A 24,713-nucleotide genomic window follows, 5' to 3' on the forward strand; every position below is an offset into this window, starting at 1 on the left:
AGAATGCACTCCCAGGACTTCTACTTCAATAACAAATGTTGGTTTGGTCCCAAATAATCCATAGTTATCCAAACAGCGGCGTTTTGTTCGTGCGTTCAAGACACTATCCGAAAGGGTAAAGAAGGGTGAACGAGCACGGCGCATTTCGTGACAAAAAAATTCTAAATATTCCATTACCGTACTTCGAAGCATGTCAACCGCTGTTTAAAATCAATTTTTATGCCATTTCTCGTAAAAAAGCGATAATATTCCGACCGGGAATCTCAAGACACATTATCTTCACACGTTTTAGATGCTTTTCACTGACAGCCGCAACTCAATAATCAGCTAGGCATATTGCCACACACACTGCACAAGTTGCTGGCTTCCCAAATGGGCATAAGCCTCTGCACTTGTGATTTGAAACAATCTACAGCTATTTAAAAAATAATGAGCGAATGATCGTCTGTGGCTAAGTCAAGCTCTCTGGTAAAGTATTTTGAATGATTTTATTTAGAGGAGTAATTATAGAATTTTAGCAAAACATACATTCACTTTAGGGGAAGCCAGCATTCGAACAGAGCACTGTGCACTTGCCAACCTTTCTTTCTAATTTGCAAGTGGCTGAAAACAGATCTGTATATAATGAGATGCTCATGCCTCTGCCCTAACAATTCGAGTCGTTGTCTTAAAGGCGGGAATGCAGGCAACAAGCTTAGGTCTGCATATTATGTACACAAACACATTGGACTTATTTAGGACAGATTGGAGTGAGCCCTCTCGCTTCACATCTTCCTCACTGCTGAAACTAGTGAGAAAAACAGCGCCAGCCTGTAGACCATGTATAGTATTTGATGCTGTCTGGTCAGAAAAAGTATGAAATGCCATAATTATTTTGGTCAGACAGCAGCAGATACATGGTCTACACATACGGAGACAGAGGAACGCCGTTTCACTCGCTCAGATGCTTTATCTGAGATTGATGCGCCTTTGTCAACCCACGTCTTGGTCAAATAAATTATCTATTTTATTTGGATGGGCAAGGTGGTAGTGTAGGGCAGGCCAGCCCCCCTAGGGCTCACACATAATGCCAGCCCAGTTTAGTATGATGTTACATACACAAATTAATACATATCATATGAAATGTCCATCACGATTTATGTTACGAAATAGCAAAACGTATATGTTACGAATTCTAGCTAGGTGGCTAACGTTAGCTAGCTCGCTAACATTAGCTAGGTGGCTTTTGCTAACATTAGCTAGGCAAGGGGTTAGGGTTAAGGTTAGGGGAAGGGTTAGCTAACATGCAAATTAGTTGAAAAGTAACTGAAAACTACTAAGTAGTCGCAAAATTTCTAATTAACTAACAATTAAGTTGTCCGAACACGCAACCTTTGGGTTGCTTGACGTTCTCGTTTTTGACTTAAGTATCCTATCTAACCATTCCAAACATAACATACTAAATGTGAGTGTCCCGGATTTAAGTTTACTATGTTACATCTAGTCTGAGACCAGTCTGGAACTGTAACACTGTCCCCAGCAATGAAATCAGGTAGGGGACTGTGGATCTGTCTGCGTCCGTACTTCATCACATGCGATATCTGCATAAAGCACTGGCACGATTTTGACGGAACTTGGGTGAATGATGCGTCTTGCCATAGAGATCTGGCATTTACAAAATGACTGATTGGCCCAAGTTGGGAGCTATAGTAATTAACAGAAACGTGTTAGTCACATACAATATCTCAATTGGTCCAAGGAAGGGTGCCGCATCATTCATGGAGGACAATATGTTTATTGTTGCATTGCTACTAGTTAGTAAGATGCAGTATGAAAATGAAACACTTGTTTTATCATTTGATTTTTGCATTTTCTACAAGTCACCTCGATGAACCAACGCTGGCTAAGCTTCATTAGTTTGTTACAAAAATATCAGTGTCCCCATCTTTTGAGTTCGTAACAGCAAACTTCACAAGAGAGAGACCTTCAAAACAAATATTGAAGACACCACAACTGAAAAATATAGGTTTTATATTTACATTTTCCCTTTTTAAATGAGCTATCAGATAGAACTTGTACATATTGCATCTTCCCACAAAGCTAGTCTAAATGATTTGTAATTGTCTGTTAACTTTAGCCTCGGTTATGTCTAGGACTGAAGGAATATGAGAACATTGAAATTAAGCACACAATAGGTTAAAATGAACAGAAAATAGGTTAAAGGAACAATTAGCACTGGCAAATCTGATTGGCAAACAATGTCACTCAGGAATATTCCCCCCCCCAACCATAATCCCAATTCAGTAGACTGCAGGACAGCAGTATTATAAGAGTTGTGGCTGTTTTATCCAAGCAGCAAATAACCCCTAACCAACCAAAATGCATAGAATAGCAGCTCTGGTCTTTACAGGTCTATAGTACATGTTTATTATCCTCCTGGTAAAAGTCAGAGCGCATTTTGTGGGAAAACATTGCTACATTCAACAATTCAGTACATTTGGAAAGTATTCTGACCCCTTGACTTTTTCAACATTTTGTTACGTTACAGCCTTATTCTAAAAAAGATTAAATAGTTTCTTCCCCCTCTTATCAAATCTATACCCCATAATGACAAATCAAAAACAGGTTGACATTTTTGCAACTTTACATAACCCCTTACAGACACATGGATATTGTGTATCAAGGCTATCATAGGTCCATAGATGTGTATAGCCTACTATATGAATACCCTCATTCAAGAACAACATACAAATGTTCCTATCATACATAGGAGAGAAATCTGCCAATCTGTGGAAATACTACTCAGTTGCTCACAAACCAGTAAAAAAAAAAAAAGAGACATTGACACCCAATTACAAACCCTCTAAATGGCCAGGAGTTAACAGTAACAGATACACTAAAGAACACAGGATGAGGAGAGCCAATTGGTTATCAGTCCAAGAAACAACTAGATTAGGTAACAGCAATGGCAGTAACATTCAGGCTCAACTAATAAAAGATCTGATACTGACCAAACATGCATAAAGCTACACATACAAAAATCCTCACTCCAGCATTTGCAGTATTTTTACAGAGAAATTTTGCCAATCACAGCTATAAAAACAAAAATAATTAATCTCACATTTATACACAAGTATAACATCAGACAAAACAAATCCCATCTAAAAACAAAACATACAATAAGATATCAAATTATTACCAACTCATTTATTTTTCAAACAAAACATCACATCTTGGGCTTTCCTTCAGATATCCCTCAGGTACAGTATTCTGTATGTTGTGTTTCAGCTCAGACATGAGAAGTGCTTCAGTTCAACTACTACTCTACATAGTCTACTTAGAGGCCAAAGTAGACTACTGAATAGCTACTGTGCAAGGAGGACAGAGCTATACAAGGATAAACTGCATAACCAGACCTTTAACAACTAGCTGGTGCGCAATTTCTAATATTAAGGAAGTCTCGAGATTCTGCATGCCTGAGTTACAATACCTCATGATAAGCTGTAGTATTTTTCATAGCTGGCTATTTACCACCACAAACCGATCCTGGCAATAAGACCGCACTCAACGAGCTATATTAGGGTCATAAGCCAACAAGAAAATGCTCAGAGGCAGCGCTCCTAGTGGCCGCTGATTTTAATGCAAGAAAACTGAAATAAGTTAACTAATTTCTACCAGCATGTCACCTATGCAACTAGAAGTGGTGGAAAAAGTACCCAATTGTCATACTTGAGTATAAGTAAAGACACCTTAAGAAAATGACTCAAGTGAAAGTCACCCAGTAAAATTCTACTTGAGTAAAAGTCTAAAAGTATTTGGTTTTAAATGTACTTTAGTATCAAAGGTAAGTTTAAATAGCTAAAATATACTTAAGTATCAAAATTAAAAGTATAAATAATTTCAAATTCCTTATTAAGCAAACCAGACAGCACGATTTTTTTGTTTTACAAAGTATTTCTGTTTAGTGAATCTGCCAGATAATAGGCAGTAGGGATAACCAGGGATGTGCGTAAATTAGACACTTTTCCTGTCCTGCTAAGCATTCAAAATGTGACGAGTACTTTTGGGTGCCAGGGAAAATGTAAGGAGTGAAAAGTACATTATTTTCATTAGTGAAGTAAGAGTAAAATTTGTCAAAAATATAAAGTACAGATAACCAAAAAATACTTTAGTACTTTAAAGTATTTTTACACCACCGGCAACTAGAGGGGGAAAACTCCCGACCGCCTTCACTCCACACACAGAAGCATACAACTCTCTCCATCGCCTTCCATTTGGCAAATCTGACCATAACCATCTTCCTGATTCCTGCTTACAAGCAAAAACTCAAACTGGAAGTACCATCGACACGCTCAATTGGAAGTGGTCCGATGAAGTGGATGATATGCTACATCACCGTTTTGCTAGCACAGAATGGAATATGTTCCGAAATTCATTCGATGGCATTGACCACATCAGTCACCAGCTTCATTAATAAGTGCATCGAATACGTCGTCCCCACAGTGACCGTACATACATATCCCAACCAGAAGCCATAGATTACAGGCAACATCCGCACTGAGCTAAAGCTTCTGCTTTCAAGGAGCGGGACACTAATCCGGACACTTATAAGAAGTCCCGCTACGTCTTCCGATGAACCATCAAACAGGCAAAGTGTCAATACAGGACTAAGATCGAATCTTACTAAACCGGCTCTTACGTTCGTCGGATGTGGCAAGGCTTGCAAACTATCACAGAATACAAAAAGAAACCCAATCACGAGCTGCCCAGTGACACGAGCCTACCAGACGAGCCAAATGCCTTCTATGCTCGCTTTTGAGGCAAGCAACCACACTGAACAATGCAAGAGCATCTGCTGAGCAGCTGGCAAGTGTCTTCTTCACTGACACTTTCTACCTCTCCCTGATCCAGTCCGTAATACCTACACTACAGTTCAAAAGTTGAGTCACTTGGAAATGTCCTTGTTTTTGAAAGAAAATCAAATTTATTGACAATTAAAATAACATCAAATTGATAAGAAATAGTGTAGACATTTAATGTTGTAAATGACTATTGTAGCTGGAAACGGCTGATTTTTAATAATATCTACATGCGTACAGAGGCCATTATCAGCAACCATCACTCCTGTGTTCCAATGGCACGTTGGTGTTAGCTAATCCAAGTTGATCATTTTAAAAGGCTATTTTATCATTAGAAAAACCTTGCATTTATGTTAGCACAGCTGAAAACTGTTGTTCTGAATCAAAGAAGCAATAAAACTGGACTTTAGACTAGTTGAGTATCTGGAGCATCAGCATTTGTGGGTTCGATTACAGGCTCAAAAATGGCCAGAATCAAAGGACTTTCTTCTGAAACTTGTCAGTCTATTCTTGTTCTGAGAAATTAAGGCTATTCCATGCGAGAAATTGCCAAGAAACTGAAGATCTTGTACAACGCTGTGTACTACTCCCGTCACAGAACAGAACAAACTGGCTCTAACCAGGATAGAAAGAGGAGTGGGAGGCCCCGGTGCACAAGTGAGCAAGAGGACAAGTACATTAGTGTCTAGTTTGAGAAACAGACGCCTCACAAGTTCTCAACTGGCAGCTTCATTAAATAGTACCCACAAAACACCAGTCTCAAGGTCAACAGTGAAGAGGTGACTCCGGGATGATGGCCTTCTAGGCAGAGATGCAAAGAAATAGCCATATCTCAGACTGGCCAATAAAAATAAAACATGATGAAAAGAAGAACAGGGCAAAAGAACAGACACTGGATAGAGGAACTCTGCCTAGAAGGCCAGCATCCCGAAGTCGCCTCTTCACTGTTGACGTTGTGACTGGTGTTTTGCAGGTACTATTTATTGAAGCTGCCAGTTGAGGACTTGTGAGGTGCCAATTTGATGTTATTTTAATGGATCTTTTTTTTGCTTTTCTTTAAAAAAACAAGGATATTTCTAAGTGACCCCAAACTTTTGAACGGTTGAGTACATGTTTCAAGCAGACCACCATATTCCTGTGCCCAAGAAAGCCAAGGTAACATGTTTAAATGACTATCACCCCGTAGTACTCACATATGTAACCATGAAATGCTGGTCATGGCTCACATCACTACCATCATCCCAGACACCCAGGACCCACTCCAAATCGCATGACGTCCAAACAGATCCATGGATGAAACAATCTCTATTGCACTCCACACTGTACTTTCCCACTTCGACAAAAGGAGCACCTACGTGAGAATGCTGTTCATTAACTACAGCTCAGCGTTCAACACCATAGTGATGAGCTTCGAGGGCACTAAGCTAAGGTCCCTGGAACTGAACACGTCCTCTGATTCAGAGGGGTTTGGTTAAATATGGAAGAGACATTTCAGTTGTACAACTGACTAGGTATCCCCCTTTCCCTCTGCAACTGGATCCTGGACTTCCTGATGGGCCTCCCCCAGGTGGTGAAGGTAGGCAACACCACATTCACCACGCTGACACGCAACACAGGAGCCCCACACAGTCATGTACAACTAACCATGTGGGGACACACAATTCAGTCCAATTCAAAATACTGTTCTTGCTAACCCCTAAACCTAACCCGAAAACCTAACCCTAGCTCCTAACCCTAACACTAACTTTTAACGCTAAACCCCCTAGAAATAGCATTTGACCTTCTGGGGACATTTTGTTGGTCCCCACTTGGTACATTTTTTGTTAGTTTACTTTTCTTGAGGGAAGTTCTGGTGCCCACAAGTATAGTTAAAAACGAACACACACGCTGCTGCTACTATTGTATATTATCTATCCTGAGGCCTTGTCACTTTACCCCTATCTATATGTACACTACATAGCTACAGTTGAAGTCGGAAGTTTACATACACTTAGGTTGGAGTCATTAAAACTCGTTTTACAACCCCTCCACAAATTTCTTGTTAACAAACTATAGTTTTGGCAAGTTGGTTAGGACATCTACTTTGTGCATGACACATTTAATTTTTCCAACAATTGTTTACAGACAGATTAATTCACTGTATCACAATTCCAGTGGGTCAGAAGTTTACATACACTAAGTTGACTGTGCCTTTAAACAGCTTGGAAAATTCCAGAAAATGATGCCATGGCTTTAGAAGCTTCTGTTAGGCTAATTGACATCATTTGAGTCAACTGGAGGTGCACCTGTGGATGTATTTCAAGGCCTACCTTCAAACTCAGTGCCTCTTTGCTTGACATCATGGGAAAATCAAAACAAATCAGCCAAGACCTCAGAAAAAAATTGTAGACCTCCACAAGTCTGGTTCATCCTTGGGAGCAATTTCCAAACGCCTGAAGGTACCACGTTCATCTGTACAAACAATAGTACGCAAGTATAAACACCATGGGACCATGTAGCCGTCATAACGCTCAGGAAGGAGACGCCTTCTGTCTCCTAGAGATGAACGTACTTTGGTGCGAAAAGTGCAAATCAATCCCAGAACAGCAGCAAAGGACCTTGTGAAGATGCTGGAGGAAACGGGTAGAAAAGTATCTATATCCACAGTAAAACTAGTCCTATATCGACATAACCTGAAAGGCCGCTCAGCAAGGAAGAAGCCACAGCTCCAATACTGCCATAAAAAAGCCAGACTACGGTTTGAAACTGCACATGGGGACAAATATCGTACTTTTTGGAGAAATGTCCTCTGGTCTGATGAAACAAAAATAAAACTGTTTGGCCATAATGACCATCGTTACTTTTATTCTGACATGTCACATTCTTAAAATAAAGTGGTGATCCTAATTTTTACTAGGATTAAATTGTCAGGAATTGTGAAACTGAGTTTAGATGTATTTGGCTAAGGTGTATGTAAACTTCCGACTTCAACTGTACCTCAATTACCTAGTACCCCTGCACATCGTTTGTATACTGCCATGTTATTTTGAATCATTATTCTTATTTACTGTGTATTTATTCCCCATTTCCCTATTTTCATTCTTTATTTAAAAAATATATCTTATCTTTAACTCTGCATTGTTGGGAAAGGACCCGTAAGTAAGCATTTCACCTGTTGTCTACAAAGTATGTGACACATAACATTTGATTGGATTACAGTCCTACTTAGTGGACTTGTGGTCGTAAACAGTTAGTACCAGCGACCTAAATATAACTTTTGGTTTTTGGAAGAAATATTAGGGGCATATCAAGTTTTGGGTTCAACATCTGTCTCACTACATTCCATTTTCTTTCCTTATCTCATCTTCCAATGATATCAGTGCTTTGAGTAAATTATATTTACAAGTCAAGTGGAGACACTGCATATCTATAGATATACATACAGCTGAATCAGGAGTCTGTGTACTTCCATACTCAGATTCAAAGTGTATTTGGCCCTATGGGTTTCCCTCCCTCCCCCACCCCACAGTAGAGCAGCTCAAGTGGGTGTAACACCTCCAGACTCAGGTCACAGGCTGGTGGCTTGGGCCTGCTGCTGCAGCTGTGTGGTGAGCTGTGACGGGGGTCGCGGGTTCACTGTCCTTGGGCCCCTCCTCCACCCCCCGTGCGTACATCAGCACCAGAGTGACTGTGGCAAAGGTGACAGCGTTGACGGGAAACGCCCTGAGCAGGGTGGAGGTGAGACCTCTCGTGAACACTATGAGCCCCTCCCTCTTCACACTCTGCCGCACACAGTCAGCGATGCTGCTGTACTGGTAGACTCCGCCCACCCCGTCCGCCTGGAGGCGGGACTTAATCACGTCCACAGGATAGGTGGACAGCCAGCAGGTGACCCCAGACATCCCACCGGCAAATAGCAGCTTGGGGATCATGTAACGGTCGCCGGGCTCGCAGCCCATGGAGCGGGTCAGGATGTCGTAGGTCAGGAAGTAGACTCCAAAGCAGGGGGTCTCTCGGATCAACGTGGTGACCATGCCGCGGTTCACGCCCAGCAGCCCCTCCCGCTTGTAGATATGTGCTAGACAGTCCAGGGAATTCTTGTACAGCTGCCTCTTGGACTTCTTCTCCCCAGTGCCTTAGTAACACAGTAGAAAAATAAAGTTTTAATAGGTGAAGATTTCATGAACAAGTATTTGACCTGTTTTGGCATTCATAAACAGGTAACTGCCAAAATAAAGGAAACACCAACAAAGTGTTTTACTAGAGCATTGGGCCAGCATGAGTGAGAACTGATTCAATCCAACTGGGCATAGACTCTACAAGTTTCTGGAACTCAATTGGAGGGATGCTAAATTCAATCATTTGGAGTTTTGTTGATGGTGGTGGAAAACTCTCAGGCACACCTCCAGAATCTCCCATGTGTGTTCAATTGGGTTGAGATCTGGTGACAGACGGCCACGGCATATGGTTTACATTGTTTTCATGCTCATTAACCCATTCAGTGACCACAAGTCTAGCCGATCTTCAGCATCCAAAAGAAGAAGGAATAATTTATCATCCTCCCTTTTATAATCAAATGATGCCGCCTCCTATGGAAACCCCCCTCAGTGCTAACCATTCTCTACCCTCGAACAGTTTTGAAGCGATCAACCGCAATTAAAACTCCAGCCACACTCCATCTCCCACTCATTTTAAAAGGGTCAAATGTGGTTCCAACATGCCAAAAAAAGAACACTGAACATAGACAACAAGCAAATGTCAACTTCAGGTAATATGACACTTTCAATTTCACAGGCACACCAATTCTGATCTTTTGACCACAACAAATCACAATTGGGCTGCCTGTGTAAATGCAGTGTTAGTTCAGTATAAAAAGGTCAGGAAGCAGTGTAGCTCGTGACGCACACTGGTTCAGCTCGCCTTCACGCTCTTGCGCTCTTCTTTAGCTTTTACAGTTTAACAAAGATCGTGTAGCAAAATACGCAGATGATTATGATACCAAGACAGCATCTCCCTTCCTCTGCCCATCTTGTATGGTCAGAAGACCACCTTCACCAGAGGCCTCTTCTTACAGCTCGTCCAAATGTCTTCCAGAACTCCTTCTCACCATCTTTAGCCTCCATCTGCCCTAGGTACCTTAGGTGATAACATGGTGTCACCCTAGCCATACAAATGTGCACAATGGATGACCATTTTCTCCTTCAGACTGTTTTTAAGCTGTCAGAGAGCATGGTAGTAGTCTTTTTTCCTAGTGCGTAAAAGCTCTTATGGTGATACCTTGCATCTGTATGCGTATCTGGGCCAGTAAAGCACTTTATTCAGGTGATACACTCATGCAGATACAAGGTACAGTATCTTCGCCAGCTCCACGGGGCAGCAGATGACACACTGGATGGCCCCGGGTGAAACCCCGACCAGGAACTGGTTCATAGGGGTGTCATGGAATGCCAATATACGCATTCCAAACACTGTTGTTGATGAAGGTTCGGCCCATCATGGGAGAGCCGATGCTTTTGTACTGCCCAAACAGCTGTCTCATTGTCCAGGTAGTAGTAAGGTTGAGGAGTTGCCAAGCAGTCGCATCATGGTGGCACTGATATAGCGATAGAGGACTCTAGTGCCCAAAAGCCAGTTTTAGCATGGACAGCGCCATTGACGACTTTCGCCACTGAAGTAGTCAACTTGGTATGACTTCCTATGGGTTAAGGAAGGATCACATGAGTCCATCCAGGTCATCCAAAGGGAAAAGACAATGAATTATACTCGTGAGCAAACATTCCAGAACTGCAAGTGGCAGTAAATCACCAGCCTTGGTTTTAAACCTGTTCAAAATCAAATCAATGCTGCAGTTCAAAGTAAAGGAGTGGGGCTACCATGTCTATCAACCATTAGTTTGTTACAAAAATATCAGTGTCTCCATCTTTTAAGTTTTCTATTTTCAAGCTCATCTTTGTAACAGCAAACCTAAATACACAAGATAAGAGACTCGAACATTGAGGACACCAAAACAAATTGAGATTGAAAAATGTTCCTTCCCCTTTTTAAATGATCTATCAGATTATCAGACATAACTAGTACATATTGCATCTTGCCACAAAGCTAGAGTCCAAATTATTTGCAATTGCTAGTTGTTAACTTTAGCCTCGGTTGAGTCTAGGACTGAATGAGTATGAGAATATTAAAATGAATACAATAAAACATTATGGTTACATAAACACATGACATGAGACAGTATATAAAAGAGGTTGAAATGAGCACTGGAAAGTCTGATTGGCATACTGAATTCCACTCAATATTTCTTTCCCCCATTACTCCACAACCACAATTCAGGAGACTGCAGGACAGCAGCATTACAAGGGTTGTGGCTGTTTTATCCAAGCAGCAAACAACCCCTAACCAACCAGAATATTGTTACATTCAACAATTCAGTACGATGTCATAGTGGATACCGGTATGTTAGAGACAGTCATTATGATGTCATAGTGGCTCTTTAAGAGAATGTCATTGCGGCCATTTTAGGGAAAGGGAATATGTAGTCAGCTGCACAACAATGCATTCAACCAAAATGTGTCTTCCGCATTTAACCCAAATGAATCAGAGAGGTGCGGGGAATGTCGTAGTGGCCAGAGAGATGCGGCTAATGCCATTATGTCATAGTGGCAGTTTTAGAGCCTTCCGTTATGTCATAAACCAGGTTTCCATGCACGTCCTGTTGAAAAACAAATTATAGTGGGACTAAGCGCAAACCAGATGGGATGGCGTATCGCTGCAGAATGCTGTGGTAGCCATGCTGGTTAAGTGCGCATTGACTTCTAAATAAATCAGTGTCACCAGCAAAGCACCCCCCACACCATCATACCTCCTCCTCCATGCTTCACGGTGGGAACCACACATGCGGAGGGCATCTGTTCACCTACTCTGCGTCTCACAAAAGCATGGCAGTTGGAACCAAAAATCTCAAATTTGGACTCTTCAGACCAAAGGACAGATTTCCACCGGTCTAATGTCCATTGCTCACGTTTCTTGGCCCAAGCAAGTCTTCTTATTATTGGTGTTCTTTAGTGGTTTCTTTGCAGCAAATTGACCATAAAGGGCTGATTCACACAGTCACCTCAGAACAGTTGATGCAATCTGAGGTGCAGCTAATGAACTCATCCTCTGCAGCAGAAGTAACTCTGGGTCTTCCTTTCCTGTGGCGGTCTTCATGAGAGCCAGTTTACCCATAGCACTTGATGGTTTTTGCACTGCACTTGAAGAAACTTTCAAAGTCCTGAATTTTCCAGATTGACTGACCTTAATGTCTTAAAGTAATGATGGACTGTCGTTTCTCTTTGATTATTTGAGCTGTTCTTGCCATAATATGGACTTGGTCTTTTCCCAAATAGGGCTATCTTCTGTATACCACCCTTACCTTGTCACAACACAACAGATTGGCTCAAATGCATTAAAAAGGAAAGAAATTCCACAAATGTACTTTTAACAAGGCACACTTGTTAATTGAAATGCATTCCAGGTGACTACCTCATGAAGCTGGTTGAGAGAATGCAAAGTGTGCGCAAAGCTATCATCAAGGCAAAGGGTGGCTACTTTGAAGAATCTAAAATAACATTTTGATTACTACATGATTCACTGTTATTTCATAGCGAAGACGACTTCTACAATGTAAAAAATTGTAAAAATAAAGAAAAACCCTTGAATGAGTTGGTGTCCAAACTTGTGACAGGTACTGTATATAGCCTACTATATGAATACCCTCACAATAACTTACAAATGTTACCATCCTACATATAGGAGAGAGATATGTGGAAATACTACTCGGTTGCTCACAAACCAGTAACAAAATATCAACGCCCATTACAAATCCTCTAATGGCCAGGAGTTAACAGTAACAGATATACTAAAGAATACAGGATGAGGAGAGCCAATGGCTTATCAGTCCAAGTGAACAATTAGATTAGTTAACAGCAACGATAGTAGCATTCAGGCTCAACTAATAATAACAACATTCTGATACTGAGCAAACATACATGAAACTAACATTACACAAACAAAAATCCTCACTCTAGTATTTGCGATATTTATAGAGTAAAGTAAAATTAAGCTCACATTTACACACAAGTAAAACACCATACTGCACATTATTCAGTAAAACACAAAAAACAAAACACATGACATTATTGCCAACCATAACAGTGATTAACACTTGTGTTCATGGTGGGATGGAGTATTGGCCAATAAGAAAGAGTTCCAAACATCTCTGCCAATAACAGCTAGTTTTCAGTTCTCTCCTCTCCACTCCCAGAAAGTCCTAGCTAAATCCTTGCTTGAGAAATTGCTCTTACCTAAGACGCTATTTTTGTTAATTTTTTTACCATTTTCACTTAAAACAATCACAGTAAGGTACTTTCATTGTTACCTAGAAATGATTTGATATTGAGATCAAAACAGCTGCATTGGACCTTTAAGCAGTTGGAGAGAATGGTAGTTGTCGCCACTCTTTCTATGTAAAAGCCCATTATTTTGGTAATCCCTACCTTGCATCTGCATGCGTGTCTTGGCCAACTCCATAGGGCAGCAGATGACACACTGTATTGCCCCAGCTGCGGCCCCAGCCAGGAACTGGTTCATAGGGGTGTCATGGCCCAGGTAACGCATGGTGTTGCCCTGCACTCCAAACACTATGGCATTGACAAAGGTTAAGCCCATCATGGGGGAGCCGATGCCTTTGTACAGCCCAAACATCTGGGTAGGGAGGAGGAAAGGGGTGGGAAGGCGAAAGGGAAGGGGAGATGGAGGGTGAAGGATGGCGAGATGGGGCAGGTAGAGAGAAAGAAAATTAAAAGTGGAGACATTAGAAAAAGACTGTTCAAGGCTATGGACTTTTATGTAGCATGAAAAGGGAGCCACATAATTCTAAATAAATAAAATATGGGAATCGAACTGATGCAGACAATTACATTGATAGAACCCACAATATTGAAGCAGATAATGTATTATTATTATTTTTTTTTTACACCTGTTATAAGCCATCTATAAGAGAAAACAAACCAAAGTACTTATTCCCCAATACCCCTACCAATACCCCAATACTCCTAACAATACCCCTTACCAGTGCCTATTCTATTCCACCCCTCTGAGTATTTCAGCTGGCCCATAGCAATGGCATCCCACTCAGTCACAAGACCAGACCGGTTCATCTGACAGACAGGTTCAGGATCAGCCCCCAGGACACACTGCTCTCAATAACACCACAACAAATGCTAAAACATCTTTCGGCCAAGAGACCCAATGAGCCATAACCTCTGAATAACTCAAGCAGAGCATACCTCAATGTGTTGTGCTGATATGAGAGTGGCCAAAATGGGTGATAATCACCTATTGAAATATAAAATCAGAGACAGTTTCCACTAAATGATAAAGATGTATGTAGGACTTACTGACTCCTGCCGTACGATGGACTGGAAACAGTGGTAGGTCCCGCGGTAAAGAGGCTTGTCCACATTCTGGACCTGTAGTCTCACCTGCAATACAAACACAGGTTTGTGTCAAAGGTAAAATAGAACCTGGATGGCCAATCAGCATCCCTCCTGAACCAACAAACAATTTCTGATAATGCTATCAAATCATAGGAACAAAAGGGAGGGAATACGGAGTATGATGCCATTACACACAAATATATGTACTGCAATGAAGTGTACAAACATGTTTTTTCTGACACAACTTGGTGAACCACATTAAGTCAGACATCAAAGAGTTACTAGAGGCTATATGTTGATAGGGGATGGGGAAGGGTCCTATTCTTGTTGTGGTTCAACAAAACCAAGACAGTCAAAGTGAGACAGACAGGTGGATGGTTTGACCTTTGCTGTACTTACTTCTTTACAACAGTACACTGTAGTATCTACTAACACTAAGACTTTTTCTGTGAAATGAAGAAAGTCCCTGTTACAGGTAACAAGAAAATCTCCCACAATTATTAAGCCTATGTAAGCTAAGGATGTGTACAAAATCAGCAACATACATACAAATAGCATCTGTTATAGTGTAGAGATCACCCCTTTACCCTTACCATACCGTATTGCTGCTTTTGTGGTTGGTCTGAGATAAGCAGCAACTCTATTGAACTTTGTGACTGCAAGCTTTATTTGCATAGAAGGAGAAAAAAATATAAAAAATAAAACCTACCTTAACCGTGTCAAAAGGGTGTCCTACTAAGACTCCGGCAGCACCTGAAGAGAAGAACGAGAGAGCCATTATAGACAGGATAGCCTAAAGCCAACGCTATACTTACTATACTATTCAGACAGTTTGAGAAGTTGTATTCTGGTAGGGGGAATAAATCTAAACTACACATTTTTGACATGCCTTACAGAAACCAAATAAATAGCTGTGTCCGCTATTCAGATCACAAGGTCAGAGATTGAAAACATATACCTTTCATGTTGGCTATCACCTCACATAGAGGATGTCACATCAGAGTGCCAAAATACAAGCTGCAATTCTTCTGAGAAGGAAATGTAAACCCTGTCGTCATCAACAACAACCTGCAACCGTAAACAAATAGCAGACCTGGGTTCAAATAGTATTTGAAATCTGCTTTCCGAGCCAGATGGGCAGTTGAGATGATTATATTGGTCAATTAAGCCAGACAGGCTAAATTAGGCACCAGTAAAGTATTTGAAATGAATTCAAATAGTATCTGAACCCAGGTCTGAGACAGTGACGCTATATGATCTAGAAAGTGCTGACTAATAACTGGCAAGGCCACTGGGGAGAGCGTGATTCTTCAGGAATAGTCCGGATGACTGCTCTACAAGTTAGCCTACATAACAGGTGTTTAGGAGTACCCAATCCTACCCTTGTTCAGATACCAGTTTAAGACCTCTCACTACTGACTCTGGTATTTTGGTTCCACAGTAGCTATAGTGGAACAAACTACCAGTACCTGGGAAGTTTGCAAAGTTTAGCTATTTCTTTCTTTTCTTTCACTTTTTGTTTCTACTTAGAATTTGCAGTGGTACAGTATTATGCAAAGGTTTGTGTCTTCCTGGTATAAGGTAACAAAGTAAGTTATTCCTTTCCCTATCAGGGCTCTACGCTGACCTTTTTTTACGAGGAGCATGTGTGCGCCTAAGTTGAAAAATGTAGGCGCACACAAAGAAATTTAGGACCACAACAAAATATTTTTCTTGGTGTGCTGGTGCTACTAAATAAATAAAAAATCCAGGTTGCACAGCGAAATATTTAGGCGCATATGCGAGTAAAATGGTCACACTAATAGGCCAACACTTTCATATAATACTAAAGTTTCCCTCTGAGTCGAGTCAGGCTTTTCCTGCCATTCCACTCACGTTGAGCATGCGGGTCCCTCCCCTATGGGTTCACAAGTACACCAAGCCACTCCACAGCAGATTCCAGACAGTGGGAGTGTGTGATTGGTCTGTGAAGAGGAGTGTGTGTGGATGCCTCTCCTTTTTACAGTAGATCTATCTTAATTTGTCTGTTGATGGAGCAGTAACTGAAACCACAGATGTGTCATTCATCATAAATCCTTTCACCAGGGAAGAAATATACTTTTTGCTTTCAACAACACATGGTCTTCCTGGAGAGCAGGGCCATCCACTTACTTTATGATCTGACCACCTATAAAATAATCTAATTTAAAAGAATAGTACCAAGGCTACATTGAAGACCACTGGAATCAGATAGCCCTTATTTGGGTAACTATGAAATACCCATAACCCCACATACTCAGCTTTTCTGACATAGCATAAGGAGCTACTTTGTTCTGACACCAGATAACAGACTCAACATGACTTGCACCAACCTGACTTCCAAATATATCTACATTACAACAATTGTCATGCCTACCAACTACTCACAGACTGGTACCCAGACTAACTGGAGCCTACATTCGTTTTAGCTAAAATTCAACATCAAATGACAGGAGTGGAATGTAATAGCTGAACAGAAATGGCAAGCAGGCTAGGGTACAATATCTTCAAGTTTTACATTGATATTGTTAGCTATTTCAGTTATGCTGTTCAGTGATTGACTTGGGAAGGAGCTCACTGGAGCTGTGTACCTAAAATGTTATGCTGCTTGAACTCCTGTTCCTCTTATAGAATATGATTCGCTCAAAAGTATTGTGGCGCTCCTGCACCTAAATATAAACCGTACCAGCACCCAAAATGAGTACTGACACCTAGTTCAGTGCAAGTCACGCACTGATGATGTTACAATAAGACACGAAGTGATTGTTTTCAATGCATTGTCTGAATAGTTCCAGACAGCTATAATGATGTCACGTGTTTTCCATTGCTAGATAGAATTTGGATAATGTTCCTAGGCTTGTGTGCCGACTTCCGCCAAGAACAGAAGTGTGGTTGATATCACGGAATCGGATTGCGTCACACAATGTTCGTAAGCCGGGTGAGGTGAACAAGTCGAGAGTTTCACAATGTCAATGTCAACATTGTCTAAGCTACAGTATGTAAGAATTCATTTATCAAATAGCACTTTCGGTTTTAGGCCAAGTATATGTGTGATTGGTAGGCGTTATGATGGCTAGATGACGGGTGGGTATAATTTGTGGAACGTTCCACTGGAATCTGTTCCAAAAACTTCGTAAATAACAAGGTTGCCCAAAAACAACGCATACAAAGTTGTAGAGCGGCAGAATAAGATACCGGGTAGTGAGTGGTCTATTTCATTGCGTTTTTCACTCATCACGTTTATTCCGAAAAATGTCTCTCCTCACTCTGGTTGCCTATGGACAAACATTAAGCATAAGCTACGTGGTGAGTTGATGCCTATTAGGCAGCTAATTAGCTAGGTTTGTATGCGTTGCTACTTTGTATGCGTTGTTGGTTGACAACCTTTTACTTTACGCTTTTTGGAACAGATTCCTGTTGGGACGTTCCACAAATTATACCCACCCCTAGATGACATAGTTACAGTAAGGCGACAGCTTGTGGCGCAGTGCCTAGCGGGTGTGGGTATGGCTACAGACATCACTTATCGACTAAACTCGATCATGGGGTTGAGTTTAAATCGGCTACTTTACCCACTAACCAGACAGACACGGAATGTGCTAGTTAGCATTCCAACATTGGCTGCAGTACTAGTAGTTAGTTAGAAAGCGATGTGTGTTTCAAATCACTTACCCCCAATGCAGCCAGCAAGAAAGTCCATCACCAGTCTTCAGCACAAGTTTGCGATTCAGGGTGCAGTGATCTGTCAAGTAACTATTATTAGCTACTTTTTGACACCGACACAGCTTGAAGCAACACGTAAATTGCACAACTAGCGCGGGAAGCCAGCTAACTACTGTAGCTAGTCAGCTAGCTACGTCGCTTACCACCTAGCTAGTTATACTGTAGCTGGCTAAAGTCAAGATTCTGTCTAGTCCCTAGTTAGGCAAATGTGATATAAACTTGCTAGCTAATATATATATATGTGTGTGTGTGTTGAGATATCTGCGGCCGTTAGAATATAGTTAGCTAGCTACACGACTTCAATGAGATGTCCTAGCTGTCTGACCAACGTTTTTGACAGATGTCATTGAAAGTGTTTACCACCTTGGACATTTTAAATACACCGATGACGTTGCAAAGCGTTTCTTTTGGCGGAAGCAAGCGGAAAAAACGGGGCGGGGCATACCTGCATTTGTCCAATTGATATTCTAGTTTTTCTATGTTTGCTTCCGTTTGGTTATTCAATAGTAAACGGTTTCCGTAATGAATACACCCGTACTTCGGGTTAACGTCGTATCCAATCACATTACAGTCCCGAAGGCGCAATCCCTCTTTTTCGATTTTTACCACAAACGCGTATTGGTTGTGCACGAAAATACTAGTAATGGGAAATCAGGCTCTTTTTACTGACTCGGATCTTTTCGACTCATTTAAGTAAGTAAGGACGCCCTACATGTACCAGCGAACGATGAACGTAAAACATGATTCTACGAGCCTTTCGTTCACCATAGAAGGCTTATTGGAGCTATCATTTGTGATTGAGACTTGTAAACGTGTGCTTTCAACAATATACTTTTGTTGATTGCTTGGCATACAAATAAGATTACTTCTTGATACATTTTAAACGAGGTCTAGTTGTTGCCGGAACCGGACTAGATTGCGAACGACTCTTGGAGGAACGTATTGCTTGACTGCTGTGAGGGTGATAAGTGGCCAGACAACTCGTTCGACATGGTGGGATCTTGTGTCGGCAAAATGAATTTTGCGAGAAATGCACAAATATTGATATAATAACCACCATCAAAGTCAACGTGGAGTCACGCGATGATATGGTGCGTGGTCCTCCCACTACGACTCGGGAAGCCATGCAGTTTATTAGGCTACAGATTAAATAAATTATATGAGGTGGTGAAAGCAGGGGCGAAAATCTGATATCAACTTTGGAGGGGACAATTACATGAAATTTTCTCAAGAGCAATTCCTGAGGGGGACACCAAAAGTAGTGCTGTAACACACAGCCTACATTGTAATATGGTAAATGTATATTGAGGAACCAAAGAAATAAGGTGTTTGCCGTACTCCTAACTACCGGTACCCAAAACTACACAACTAATCACAACAGCAATACCATTGCCTTTAACAAATCTTAGTTCAGTCACCAGTTTAAGTTGAGAGTGGGGGTATCCATGGCATTTTCCAATTATGTTCCTATTTTACAAGTCAAAAAAATTGAGAACCTTTCATAATGTTGCCAAACAAAGACTCAACAAACTTACCTGAGACTCCCTGTCTCTGCCAGTCTGTCCCTGCATATCTGTCTCCAACTCTGCTGTCTGTGTGCCATCTGTTGCCTGCTCTGCCTAATGACATCATTATGAAACATTTCCATTAGAATTTAATTTCTTTCTTATGAACATTTTATCAACTAGTCTTTGAGATATTAGGCTACTAGGGTTCTTACTATGCGTTTTGGTGTATTGAAAAATACTCTGATGTCCGTCTTTTATTTTTCTGCCATTTTTCTACCTGGCTGGCTGGCTACACACACACACACACACACACACACAGTGTGTAGGTTATTTACAGTAGGAGATGGGCTTCTATCATCTTCAATCATTCTATTTGGGCTTCGATCTAAAAGGTAGCTAGCAAATGTGAAACGGATTAAAATGACGAGTTGACAGCTGTATGAGTTCACCATTTACACAACATATGCTGCAACCTTTTTTAATTTTAATAGTTTGTTTCATATTGGCTGGCTTCCAACAATAGCTGAATTTGCAAAGCTAGCGAGCACCAATTCAGTTTCAGTGGTGTTTGCTATAATCTTTGCTACCCGGGTTAAATAAAGGTGAAATAACATAAATAAATAAAAGTTCCTTTGCGACAATTTAGCTTTTGCAACGAGACCATTAAATATATTTAAGACAATGGTAGAAGAGAGTGTAGTTCTGTTCAGTTTGGACTTCAGTTTATCGCTAACCTTATCACAGGGACTTTGAAGCACTAACTTACATCATCTGCATGCTGATCTTGGAATAAATTGACGATAGCAAAGATTCCATCTTTGAAGACGCCACATAAATGGAATAGGTACTAGCTAGCTTAATAGTTAATATTTGCGCGCTAGCTCTGCATATTCAGCTAGTGTGTGTGCGCGATTGACTGGATTAACCTTACGTCAGTTACGTTCATTGAGTGCCTTTCAGACAGTAGACACGACCCCTCTGTTACCTTGCCAACCCAAGGAACTGGCAGTGGATCAAACCATTGTGAGGCAAAGGGTGGGGGGGGGGGTCGCAATCTTTTGAAACTTAAAAACGCGCTATTAAGTGTGTATAATCAGCACAATTGCTTTCATTGCGTATTATTAATATTATTTAAATTACATAGTTATGTTTCAGTGATATATTGGGGGGGACAAATCATATTTTTCCCAGGATGGGGGGGTCGTGTCCCCCCCGTCCCCCCCGGGATTTCCGCCCCTGGGTGAAAGTGCACAATGATGAGTTTGATGCTCCTTATTGTCCTACTGAAAGGTGAATTCATCTCCCTGTGTCTGGTTGTAAGCAGACTGAACCAGGATTTCCTCTAGGATTTAGCCTATGCGTAGCTCTATTCCATTAATTTTTTGATCCTGAAAAACTCCATAGTCCTTAACGATTACAAACATACCCATAACATGATGCAGCGACCACTATGCTTGAACATATTGAGAGTGGTACTCAGTAATGTGTTGTATTGGGTTTGCCCCAAACATAACACTTTGCATTCAGACCAATTTTAGTGCCTTGTTGCAAACAGGATGCATGTTTTGGCATATTTGTATTCAGTACAGGCTTCCTTCTTTTCACTCTGTCAATTAGGTTAGTATTGTGGAGTAACTACTATGTTGTTGATCCATCCTCAGCTTTCTCCTATCATAGCCATTAAACTCTGTAACTGTTTTAAAGTTACCATTGGCCTCATGATGAAATCCCTAAGCGGTTTCCTTCCTCTCCGGGAACTGAGTTCGGAAGGAAGGATGTCTGTATCTTTATAGTGACTGGGTGTATTGATATACCATCCAAAGTGTAATTAATAACTTCACCATTCTCAAAGGGATATTTTTTGTTTTTTTGTGTTCTACCAATAGCTGCTATTCTCTGAAATTCACTGCTCGACTGAGGGACCTTACAAATAAATGTATGTGTGGGGTGCAGAGATGCATAATGGGACCCATCTCATCCAAAAAGTTGACTCAAGTTAACCTAAAAACACCTGGAATCACCTGGATAATAATCATGACTCTCGGAATAACGTTCTATGGACATATGAGCCAAAAGTATAACTTTTTGGATGACATGTGTCCCATTATGCCTGGCGAAAACCAAACACTCCATTTCACAGTAATAACCTTATACCAAGGGTCAAGCATGGTGGTGGTAGTGTGACGGTTTGGGGAGGCTTTGCTGCCTCATGAACTGGACGACTTGCCTTAATAGAACAAACCATGAATTATGCTCTGTAGCAGAGAATTCTACAGGAGAATGTCAGGTCATCAGTCTGTGAGCTGAAGCGCAGCTGCGTCATACAGAAAGACAACGATCCAAAACACACAATCAAGTCTACATGAAAATGGCTATAAAGCAACACATTTGAAGTTTTGGAATGGCCTAGTCAAAGTCCAGACCTAATCCCAATTGAGATGTTGTGGCAGGACTTGAAACGAGCAGTTCATGCTTGAAAACCACAAATGTTGCTGAGTGTAAAACGTTCTACATGGAAGAGTGGGCCAAAATTTCTCCACAGCGACATTAGAGACTGATCAACATCAGGAAGTGTTTGGTTGGAGTCATTGCAGCTAAAGGTGGCACAACCAGTTATTGAGTGTAAGGGGGCATTTACTTTTTTGTACAGGGTCATAATGTTGCATAACTTTGTTTATGAAATAAATGAAATACGTTTGTTGTGTTATTTGTTCATTCAGGTTCCCTTTATCTAATATTAGGTTTTGGTTGAAGATCTGACAAATTTCAGCATAACAAAAATATGCAAAAGTAGAGAATTTGAAAGGGGGCAAATACTTTTTCACAACACTGTATCTATGCTGATTGTTAGCTTGTATAACTGATATGTGTATAATTATAAGGGACACTTGATTTGTGGGTAATATTACCATTTATAGAGCTCCATTCCTGACAGGCTGATCAGATTAGCTTTCAACCTCAGAGCATGATCAGATTCAATTGCAGCCTCAGAGGCTCATAAGTCAGGATGCTGCCTTGTAGGCTGTTTAATGAGCAAAGTTCCATGCAGGCATGTTAGCAGTCAAAGTGCCTTATAGGCTGATGGATATGATCCAGAGCGTGAGCCCTATTCTTGCCAGGCTGATCAGATTAAATAGCAGCCTAAGAGGCTTTAAAAACAATTATTTAACCAGGCAAGAGGTCATAAGTCAGGATGCTGCCTTGTAGGCTGTGTCATGAGCAAATATTTTGTCTATCAATATGAATGGTGTCAAGACTGCTACTTGACCTTAATTGTAGTCATTCATCAATCAATGATGGTATGTACTTGTGACGTGGTGGGGTTGGACCCAGGTGCAGAGAATGGACCAAGCGAGGAATCAATGGTTTAGGATAAACGTAAATACTTCACTGAAAATAAGGTAACAGAAGGATCACAGTAATACAGAAAAACCAACGACCACTTACTCAGGCAACCAAAATCAAGCTTCTGCAAACAAAGATTAGAGAAAAAAACCTTTTAAAAAGGGACATCATAATGAAATGATAAGTAACACCTGAGTAACGAAGAAAGTCTATAGGGTGGTCTCTTCCGCCCTCTGGTACCCGGAGGAACTATGACAGTACTATTTTATTTCATTAATGTTTTTGTCTTATAGTTGTGTGATGGTTGACCGTGACATCAAAAGAAAATCATATCAGTTATGCTACAGTCTGCACTATTACTTTGCTGGTTACATGTACTTCAAGTAAATATCATGAAACTATCTGTCGGCCTCCTTTCAAAATTCAGCAGCACAGTGATTAATCTAAGTGTCACGGCCGTCGTAGGAATTGGACCAAAACGCAGCGGGAATGTGAATACTCATCTTCTTTAATGAAGGAAAATGTAAATACTTAACAAAACAACAAACATCGACGAGAAACAGTCCTGTCAGGTGCAACAAACACTAAACAGGAAACAACTACCCACAAATCCCATAGAAAAAACACCCCTACTAAATAGGACCTTCAATTAGAGGCAACGAGGAACAGCTGCCTCCAATTGAAGATCAAAACAATAAACTAGACATAGAAATAGAAAAAATAGAACATAGAATTACAAAACATAGAACACAACACAAAAACCCCGACAACACAAAACAAACACACCCCTGCCACGTCCTGACCAAACTACAATAACAAATAACCTCTTTTACTGGTCAGGACGTGACAGTACCCCGCCCACCAAAGGTGCAGACCCCGGAAGCACATCACTCAAAAAAAATAAGCCCCAAAACAAAAAAATAAACCTAACTAAAAGGAGGGAAGGGAGGGTGGCCACCGTCACCGACGGTTCTTGTGCTACACCCCCCCCCCCCCCCCCCAACGTCCTACTACGGAGGTGGCTCAGGCTCCGGCCTTACTCCAACCTAACCTGTCCACCCCCGCTAAATGCTTATTATATTTTACCCCTCCCGAAGACCCCGGGCTGGAGGGCGACTCTGCTGGCTCCGGACCGGAGCCGGCGACTCTGCTGGCTCCGGGCACTGTCGCCGGACGCTCTGGACGGGACACTGTCGCCGGACGCTCTGGACGGGGCACTGTCGCCGGACGCTCTGGATGGGGCACTGTCGCCGGACGCTCTGGACGGGGCACTGTCGCCGGAAGCTCTGGACGGGGACTGCGCACTGAAGGCCTGATGCGTCGAGCTGGCTTAGGAGGCGCCAGACTAGGGACACGCACCACAGGGCTAGTACGAGGAGCAGGAGCTGGACTGGGCTGACGCACTGGAGGCCTGGTGCGTGGTTCTGGCTTTGGAGGCGCCAGACTAGAGACACGCACCACAGGGCTAGTGCGAGGAGCAGGAACTGGATACACCGGGCCATGAGTAGGCACTGGAGGTCTGGAGCGCACCTCCTGCACAACCCGTCCTGGCTGGATGGTAATAGTAGCCCTGCACGAGCGGAGTTCTGGCACAGGGCGAACTGGGCTGTGCAGAGGCCTGATGGCTGCCGTGCGTAGAGCAGGCGTAGGGTAGCCTGGGCCTAGGAGGCGCACTGGAGGCCAGATGTGCTGCGCAGGCATCCTCCTTCCAGGCTGGATGCCCACTCTAGCACGGCACTTGCGAGGGGCTGGGATCGCTCGCACCGGACTGTGTGTGCGGATGGGCGAGATTGTGCGTACTTCCGCATACACCGGCGCTCTCCACT

The 24,713-nt window shown here is 41.8% G+C and overlaps 1 protein-coding gene across 1 annotated transcript; it reads right to left on the reverse strand.

The window, feature by feature from the left end:
• Positions 1-1,754: 1,754 nt before the first annotated feature.
• LOC106571600 (mitochondrial basic amino acids transporter-like) lies at positions 1,755-18,416 on the reverse strand. Its single transcript, XM_014144858.3, is given in 6 exon segments — positions 1,755-8,419; positions 8,421-8,952; positions 13,352-13,559; positions 14,255-14,338; positions 15,003-15,046; positions 17,984-18,416. Coding segments are annotated over 6 exon segments (930 nt in total). The 5' UTR covers positions 18,012-18,416; the 3' UTR covers positions 1,755-8,385.
• Positions 18,417-24,713: the final 6,297 nt, after the last annotated feature.

Source organism: Salmo salar, chromosome 15, assembly GCF_965601325.2.
Source record: "Salmo salar chromosome 15, fSalSal1, whole genome shotgun sequence".
Lineage (NCBI taxonomy): Eukaryota > Metazoa > Chordata > Actinopteri > Salmoniformes > Salmonidae > Salmo > Salmo salar.